The sequence below is a fragment of the Phaethon lepturus genome, unplaced genomic scaffold (assembly GCF_000687285.1).
Source record: "Phaethon lepturus isolate BGI_N335 unplaced genomic scaffold, ASM68728v1 scaffold8113, whole genome shotgun sequence".
Lineage (NCBI taxonomy): Eukaryota > Metazoa > Chordata > Aves > Phaethontiformes > Phaethontidae > Phaethon > Phaethon lepturus.
Genome location: NW_010529651.1, coordinates 21579 through 31092, shown reverse-complemented (window position 1 = coordinate 31092; position 9514 = coordinate 21579). Strand labels below are relative to the sequence as shown.

Below are 9514 nucleotides of genomic sequence, written 5' to 3'. Positions count from 1 at the left end.
TCTTTCCCTTTGGCGTTTTCAGGCAGCAAACATCCCTCTGGTGTCTGAGCTTGGCATCGATGATATCCATTTTGATGACTTCTCGCTTGATGTGGATGCCATGATTACTGCAGCCCTGCGGATGTTCATGGAACTTGGAATGGTTCAGAAATTTAAAATTGACTACGAGGTAACCATCTGCGCTGCAGAGATATCTGCGGCTTTTGTCTTGGCACTGCTCTGTCCATTTATACACGTTTAGTAGCCGTGATCAAATTGTACTTTTCATTTCAGACGCTGTGTAGGTGGCTTTTGACCGTTAGGAAGAATTATCGCATGGTTTTGTATCACAACTGGAGGCATGCTTTCAACGTCTGCCAGCTAATGTTTGCCATGTTAACTGTAAGTATCTAGCTACAGAAACAATCCCGTAAGAGCTTTTATTGCCACGTTGCCTTACCTATCTAAACATTTTCCAATGTTTGATTTCTTTTCTACTTATTATGATGCTCATTCCTTTCCAGTAGAAATGCACACAGAATCAGGTTATTCAACTTAAGGTGGCACATATGTGGCAAAACCTTATAGTGTTTCAGTGACAGTGATACCACAGGCACATTAAAGTGACTGAAAACAGATGGCAGTCTTGGAGTGAGCTTGTTATTATAGATCTTGATCTTATAAAAATGTTTTTCTTTTGGAACACTCTGATATTTATTTCAGACTCAAATGGGGGGGTACAAAACCAAGGAAGATTAGAATCCCAGAAGAAGTATTTATTATGTTGATATTTATTACCTTCTTATCCAGCTTCATCTAAATAATTGTGGAAGGTATTGCCTTAAAACATGTTAAGATTATCTTCCAACATAGTGATCTAAGGTGAATCTTGTGTCTCTATTGGACTCTGTGTAACACTTCTGGGTTTTATTAACACAACAATTTGTCTCCATCAGTACCTGTAACTCCTTTCAGCATACAAGTCAATTCTGTTTAAAGTACCACTGATCTTTCTCTCCCTACCATATAGTAACCTTACTGCATGAAATAATCCATGTTTGGCTAGTTAATTCTTGTAAATTATCAATAAGAAGCTTGGTGGTCTTGGACGTTTAATATTCTGGTTAATATGGCAAAAGAGAAGCACATGCACACAACACTGCGTGTGTCGGGCGAGAAAAAACAGAGTATGACGTCCCTAGCAGGTAGATGTTGGTCTGGTGCTAGGTCTGTCCCAGCTGTGTGGGTTTCTTGCTGAGAGCGTTCATGAAGGCATAGCAAAGCTGTACCGTACACTGTGAGACAAAGCAAACGGAGATGTTCAGCCAGAGAGAAAGGTCACCTCCTCTTCTGGGTGTGAGGCTGTTCAGCTGAGCAGAATTAATGTTGCTTCAGCAGGCGCTTTCTGACGCTCTCTAATGAAGTCTCGTGGTAACGTGTGGGCATTGGTCGTTTTTAAAGCTTTATAAAGTTGATGTGCTTTTTAAAATTTTTTCTATAACTTAAAGGGTTTTTACTCTGAGGAGTAAGGGCAAAGTCAAACAGCGCCGTTCAGCTGGGCATTACATTAATTTCTGCCAAATGCTGCCAAGGGGGTGAGGAGCCCTCAAACCTCACCCGTGAGGACCTCTAGGTGGAGCTCCGAGGCCAGGGTTTCCCAGGCTGTTCTGCGGTGGGAAGCGCGCTCGCCCACAGGCGTCTCCATCTCATCTCGGCTAGCGGTGACTCCATCGGCAGCCGGCGGGGAGAAAGCGGATCCCTCCTGCTTCAACAGCCACCAGCAAGCCTGCGAGGCCTCAACCATAAACTGCTTTGGTCGTGGTTCTCAAAGCGTAATTTCAGGATCCTTTTAGCAGTCAGCACAGGGACACAACTGTCTGTGGGAGGTGATCTGGGATTTTCAAGCCAAGCTCATTTCATTGCCCACACTCCTGTTAATAAACTGAATGAGCAATTCCAGGTGCAGGGCTGGACACCTGTGCCCATGGCATTGGACTCGCCACGCAGCCCACCTCACTTCACTGTGGCTCTGTCCAAGAACAGAATAAGTTCAGGTGTACAGTCTGTGTGGGCTGCTCTTCCTTCCAGAGATAGGAAGACTGATTTTGTGAAAAAAAGACAAAAAAGAGAGTCAAGAGACTAGTAATGGCCCAGGGCTTGCTCTTACTGCGTTTGTCTTGGTGGAACCATCCAAGTTAGTACGTGACTTGTTTTTTCACTCACAAAAAGGTGCAAATTCTTTGACCATCAGAGAGGGGCTCTGTAGTAACATGTAACCTGTAATGCTGGGTTGAACTATCCAAACAACAGACATCCAACAAAGCTTAAACCAGTTTGGTCACTCCTGAGTCAGCCTTCTGCATCTCTAAGGTATGTTCCTGTGTATCTAAGTCTGTATTTTCTCTCTCCAGTTAGACACTGAACAATAATAAGCCCAGTCCTGCGAGCCATGCTTCTGTATTTCAGACTCACCCAAATTTTCTGAAGACGAGCAGTGAAGCAAGACTGCTCCTGCAAGTTATGGACATCTCATGGGAGTAAGCTGCAGAATCAAGCCCAGGCTTCATTATCAATGCCTTTGCCTAACACAGTTCATCTGGATACTTATTTCAAAAAGTAAAAATGAACACATAAGCAATACAAAATTAAAATCCCATCTGGTATGCTAATAATAAGACATATAAATGCGGGACAAAGTATAATGAATGCAATTCATTTCCTCACATGAAAGAATGACCTCCATAACTCACTGGAGAGTCTGCCACTCGTGAGTTATGGGTCATTCCTTTTCTGTTGAAAATAAATTTTACTGCACCATCATCTATAGACATGTATTTTTTCTCTCTGTGTAAATTCAGAAGATGGGGAAATGCATCCGCTATTTTCTTTCATTATTTTTAAAGCAGCTATCCCCTTACCATAACATTGTTTCAAATTAAATGGTTTTCATTAAGTGAAATATGCAATGATTCTTTCATGTATTCGATGACAATACTTTTGATTAAATAAAATGTTGCATTTATTTTTGAGATGTTGCTACTCTTAATAAATTCCTTAATCAGCTTTCCTGCATTTGCAATACAGGTTGAATCCTTGAGTTTAATCAAAGCTTGTGTGATGCTAAAGAATATTTATTACAGCATCAATTTTATATTATAAAACTTCTATTTTAAGCTGTTTTAACTTAGCCATGAATGTTTTCTCTAGATTGAAACTTGACACATGGCATGTTGTCAGTTACAAACATATTTTTAATCCTTTTGTAAAAAACAGACCTTGATTATTATTTGTTATATAAGAGCAATGTTTCAAAAATAAAAAGAGAAAACACTATTTTTTAGAGAATTTCCTCTGCCTAGGTAGCTGTTATTGAAACTAAAATAGCAATGCCACTAGAAACCAAGAGAATATTGTTCATGATATTCAAGTTACTCTGTACACCAGTGGATTCTACAGAAAAGGAATCTTTTTCCTTGTATTTGATCATCTTTTTTGATATGTAAACTTTGAGCACAATCATGAAGTTTTTGTAGCACATCCTGCACTTCCACAATTCCCACTCAAATACATTCCTGAGCACTTGGGGGAGCTTGGCTCCTTGTACTGCCTAAATATTAACTGCTGCCACATTTCAGACTATGAAAACAGAAGCTATCTGGATTTGAATGGGTGTTTATTTAAGTAGAATTTGTGGTCTTCAGGGTGAATAGCGGAGTTTTCATGTCATATTGCAGCAATTAACTGGCATTTCTGAGTGGGCTGTAAGGACATCAAGTCCCACTGATATTCACTGTCTTTGTATCACTTAACCCTCTTCTTGCCAGTGGGTGGAATTATGCCCCATCGAAAACCAATGGAATTTAGGATTTCTTACATACTGTTAGCGTTAAGCCTTAGTTTTCCAATATAAATGTATTTTATATTCCTTTTATATAATTTCCTTTCATACTAACTAGATGCGGCTAATTGAGAAGTGTCATTGGAGAGTGGCACTGTGGAAAAACAAGTGTTATGATTTTCTAGCTCAGCCAGTCATTTTTGCAGGCAATATGCCCTTATGCTTCTGAAGAGTAGAAGCAGCAGGTGGCTTCTGTCGTGGGTAAGATGCACAGCACCAGACAAGTGGTGTCCCATGCAGGGTCCAGCACCTCTTCTAGATGGGATCTGTTCAGGATGCTTGAGGTTAGCAATAACAGTAGTGTTTCTTTTCTGATATGATGCAGTTCAGGCAGGAAAACTGCTATGGCAAGTATCCATGAGGAGAAATATAGTGCCAAAGAAAATGTTTCTAGGATCAGCTCCCCCATTGACAGGGGTGTATCTGGTCTGAGCTGCTCATGGGGAATTTCAATACATCAGTTTTCAAAATTCTCTCCCACATTAAAGTAGGTATCTGCAGCAGAAACATGCTATTTGAGATATTTCCTCTTTAAATCATGCTGCTTCATTTCATGTGTCCCAGATAACAAATTTCTTAATTGTTCGTAACAGTTCCATAGAGTATATTTTAGCTGGCTTCTTTTATAGGTCTTTTGATTTAACATCTTGGCTATCTCTGACAGTAGGGATTCCCTAAGATGGTCACCTCAGGATTGAAGAAATCTCTGTACATACTTCTCTGAACAATAATTTCAAAATGGACTGAATTTTGTTTTGTATTTATCTGATGTGAAATTCCAGTTCCTGTCTTAGTGTGTAGTATTGCTGTTTATTTTCAGGTCTTCTTGCCTTTAGTGCCTTCTGGGTAGCAGAGAAATGGCATGCTGGAAATGCAACAGAGAGATAATAACAGATCACTCCAAGGACGTTATCTATTCTGCTAACCATCTAACATACAGCAGGGAATATAGTATGACAATAAAGCATTTATCTTCTCCTTACTGAAATGTTCATGGTATCAAAACAAAGTTGACTGTTGCTCAATGGACTAACATTACTTATCCCTTTTGCTACTGATAGTTACAGCTGCTATTTTTTTTTCTGCTTTCAGACTGCAGGATTTCAGGAGATTCTGACGGAAATTGAAATTTTAGCTTTGATTGTGGGATGCTTATGTCATGACCTTGACCACAGGGGAACAAACAATGCCTTCCAAGCCAAGTAAGTTTTCTAATTCTTAGTACTTTAATTTGTTTTTCTCCTACAGAAGAGCAAAAGGTGACCAGGATAAAGAATGAAGCATTAATTTCAGGCTTCCTAGGCCAAGGCCAAGTATTCTTATTCTTCTATGTAGTGAGGGACTATCCATCTTTATCATTCGCTGTTCTTTTGGGTAATTGCTGGCTTGTCCTTTGTATCAGCCTGTTGGTTGGGTTACTCCTTGTGAACTGACACTGCATATTGAAATGTGGTGCCAATACTTGATGTTCTTTTCAGGCTAAGGTATCATTGATTCTCATATTCAATGCAGAGAACACTGTCTGTCTGGGTTGTTCTTGCTGGTTGGAATGCATGACGTTAAGCAAAACCTTGTTCAACTATTAAGAAGAAAAGAGGTAAAACTGAAATCATGCTTTCACAAAAACTTTCACAAACATATAGACAAGTCTACATAAAATAATTCCTAGCTTATGGAGTATGAAACTGTTGCCATCAGCTGGAGCTCAGATGCACCTTGTCCAGAGCGGGCGGCTGGAATAGTTGCGTCACCACATACCTATCATTTGTGGGTGATTCTACAGACGCGTCACACAGAGTCCCTGATCTGTAGAAATGCCTCCTCCCTGGCCTGTCCCACATGCCAGAGCACACAGAGCCTGTTTGGAGACATGCTGCAGTGGGCAGGGGTGAGCTGGCCGTCCCTGCAACAGTCAGTACCCACCAGAACACGAAACTGGATCTCAAAGGCAGGTTCTTACATCACCTATGAGAAAGCTGTCTCTCCAGACCGTTTTCAATTCTGAAAATGAATTTTATTCTATTCAAAGTGTTTAGGACCTGATTCAGCAGCCCTGTCTTGCTGTCATTTTTACTGTCCAGGCTGCTGCCCTCAGACACTGTGAGGTAGAAGCAGGTTTGTGGAAGGTTTGAGGGTATTACCTCTTATTGTGGTGGTAAGGGAACTCCCTTGACTAAGGTCAAATTATTTCCAAAATCTGTGTTTCCTGAGAACAAGGGGGGACAACAGGAAATGTCCCCTGAGAACATCCTGGCCAAGCTGTGAAATTAAGCTGTCAGACACAAACCCCTCCAAATCCCGTGTTGTTTTCTTGACTCCCCAGATCCTCTAGTCAGAATATGAAACCTTGAGTCTCTCTTGTGCTGCGGATCCTAGCATGCATTTGCAGCTTTGTTCTGCTTTACTGCTAATCCTCCAGTGTGATGGGCATGTGGTCAGATGCTTGTCCAAAGATATTTGAAAGACAGGGTGACGTTGTATTAGCCTATTTTGTCCTACCTTTTGCAGAACTACTTTGATGTAATGTGTATATGCACGGGCTGCTGCATTTCTGGGGGCGAAGTTGCCTCAGTGAACATCACTCAAACTGATGTTTCTGATACTCACTAAGCTGCCATTTCCTGAGCTATTGGTGTTGCTGTACAGTCTCAATGAAACAATGACACTGTCTGGATCTTCAATCACCATAGCAAGGAAAATCAATTGCAGTGCTCAGAAGACAGAGCTCCTGGTGCAAAGGTTACCAAGCACTGCTAGATGCCTTTTTGCAGCTGAATCTTGAAGAGGATCAAAAAAGACGAGACAAACAGCTGACTGATGTTTATGTCAGTAAATTTGTAAAAATTTTCCTAATTTACAAAAATGAGACCTAAGATTTACATCCTGACTGTTTTAGTCTCTGATTAAGTTAACCACTTCTCTGCTGTAACACTATACAAGAGATATCTCTTGTGCAGAGGGATGGCTGAGTTAAAGGTAGAGGTTTCAACATTAGACTGCTGTCACTTACACTTGTTAGACAATGAAGTACAAAGAGGAGGCTGCTGTTTTATGGTTCCATAAAGAAATTGCTGAAGACATTTAACAAAAGATGAACATTACCACACATGTATAAAACTTCCCTGAAAACAGAAGCTGTAGTTTTCATAACAGCAGCTATGATTTATTCTTCTAACCTGACTTGTAAATTTAAGCATCACATTTTCTTATTTTATCTTCAGTGTTCAATACTGCTGTTCCGTGTGATGAAAGTTCAAGAGGTATACGATGGAGGCAATATCACAGTTGTCTGAAATAGCTCTGTTATATATCTCAACTCCACATTCTCTAAGGATGATATTTCCTGGACATCCTTCTCTCTAATATAGCTGGCTCCGATAATTAAATATCAGTATGGTGCAGTTTTATAGTATATGCTCCTTGGAGACTATTTCTGTTTGTCTCTAGCCTAATCTCTTATTCTCATTTCTTTGGAAAGAAAACCCATCTTGTTGCTTTAGGCTGGGTCTCAGAAATGAAGTAATGGTGAACAGTAACTATTCTGACAATCCAGTCCTGTCCTCTGCACCTCCCAATGATTCGCAATTTCATAATTGTATTCTGTAGATTTTTGTTAATTAAAGTTAGAAGAGCCACCTGCTCTGTGCATTTTGAAGCTAACTTTGTTTTAGACAATAAACATAATGAGAAAACACATTTTAAAGAGATGCTAAACTTTATTTTTATATTCACTGCTCACTTACGCTTTTTTGGTTACCTAAGTATTTTTTAAGTGCATGATTTTACACACAGACAGAACCTCACTGCGTTTGCAGTTGTTTTTTTGTTGTTGGGTTTGTTTGGGGTTTTTAAGAGTTTGTAATCACCTGTTGTAAGCCATTGTGGTTATCTCTATTAAGAATTAATATAATTCTTAATAGTAGTAACAGTACTACTAGTGGTGGTGGTAGTAGTAGTAGTAATAAAATAAAAAGTATTAACAGAAAGCCGGTCCTAGCTCAAGGATGTTACTGTTTGTCTTTACTGCACAGTGGTGTGCCTGTGCTATTGCGTCACTGAGGCACTTTGAAAGTTGCATTACAAAATTTCATGTAGTTCCAGGAAAATCTTTAATCAGCTGATGATTTTTAGCAAGGTCTGGAACATAAATGTCTTGTATTAGTATTTTCATCTTTAAATTAGTATTTAAATTAGTATTTTGATCTTGTCAACTGCCCTAAGTGTGGTTGCTGATGTGGAGAGGGAGAGTGTGGCTACGTGATTTCATTACTAAATCGTCTCTGAAACCTGCTTTGTAAGCAGATGAGCAGTATTTGTTGACTCCCTATGTTCTGTTTCAGGAGCGGATCAGCCTTAGCTCAGCTCTATGGCACCTCAGCTACCTTGGAGCATCACCATTTCAATCATGCTGTCATGATTCTCCAAAGTGAGGTACAAAAGCATTACTGTTAATCTCCCTATAAGCTGTTGGGCAGTTGCAGCTGGAGAAAGGAAATACCACACACAGTACCTTTTTAATGCCCTCTCCTTGAGGAATTATTTATTGTTTACCACAAAGGTCACAACTAGCACGAAATTAAACAACTACAAATGCTGATCATAAAGCCCAGAGATTATATTTGTCTCAATCAGCTAGGGGCAAGGCGAACATACCCTAATCGTATCGTCAGCTTTTCTTAGTCTTCTTACGTATACTCTGCTCAGTGGTTTATAGGCACGTGAAACAAGCGCTTACTTTTCCCCACAGGAGTATCAGAGTCATTCTTTACTGGACCAATTTCATTTCTGTGACAGTCTTTCTGTAATCAGTATTTTTATGTTGGTTTTTCATGATTTTACTAAATTTTTTTTTTTAATTAATATCAGTAATATTTGCTGTCCAAAGTACCCTAGTTGCTTTGCAGATACACATAAAACATAGTTTTTGCCTGGAATATCATAGGTGTAACAGTATGTAGCATGCACTACCCTAGAGATGTAGTAAGTGAGAAAAGGAGAAGGATAGGCAGGCAATCCTTACAAAGCAATGGATGTATTTTCTTAATTTACACAGATAGGTTGTTACAAAATGCATTCAGTATGTATAAAACCAAAAATGTTCATGCAGCACAACTGGAGACCGTATGCTGATCTGCAGTAACTTTTGAAGAGCACGAGAATGTTCCACGATCACAGACAAATGGGAGCCGGGTGATAGCTTTACCTTGGCGTACAGCACCACAGAGATCAGTCATAGGACTATGGCTTTAGTGTTCAGTTTCTCGACACTATGTTAAAAAAGTAGACATAGGAAGGGAGAGCACCAGCATGAGATTTAAACAGCTCAGCCTGCTTAGCCTAGCCTAGCTTATCTAAATGGCTCCTTACCCTACCAGGGAAAGGCACAAGAAAAAGCAGCATTTGAAAGTTAAACAGACAGGTTCAGAATAGGAAAAAATGAAAGTGGTTTGGGGTTTTCTGTTTTCTTTCTAAAACAATGAGACTTGTTCAGTCCCTGGAAGAAGCTTTCCTGGGAAACAGTGATTTCTCTAGTTCTTGAAATCTTCTTCATGACTGACTGACTGTCTCTCAGAAGACAGGTTCAAGACATGGACAACTCTGTGAAAGTTTATAACTTGTGCCAGTCTAGACGCTCTT

General features: G+C 39.8%; 1 protein-coding gene across 1 annotated transcript in view; it reads left to right on the top strand.

Annotated features, from left to right (window-relative positions):
* The window catches only part of PDE11A (phosphodiesterase 11A), a gene marked incomplete at both ends in the record, with an annotated part of 41974 nt that overhangs the window by 19848 nt on the left and 12612 nt on the right, over positions 1-9514 (top strand). The window contains 4 exons of the mRNA XM_010284006.1: positions 23-169; positions 274-381; positions 4970-5079; positions 8218-8308. Coding sequence (XP_010282308.1) covers positions 23-169; positions 274-381; positions 4970-5079; positions 8218-8308 — 456 coding nt within the window. The remainder of the gene's footprint in view (positions 1-22; positions 170-273; positions 382-4969; positions 5080-8217; positions 8309-9514) is intronic.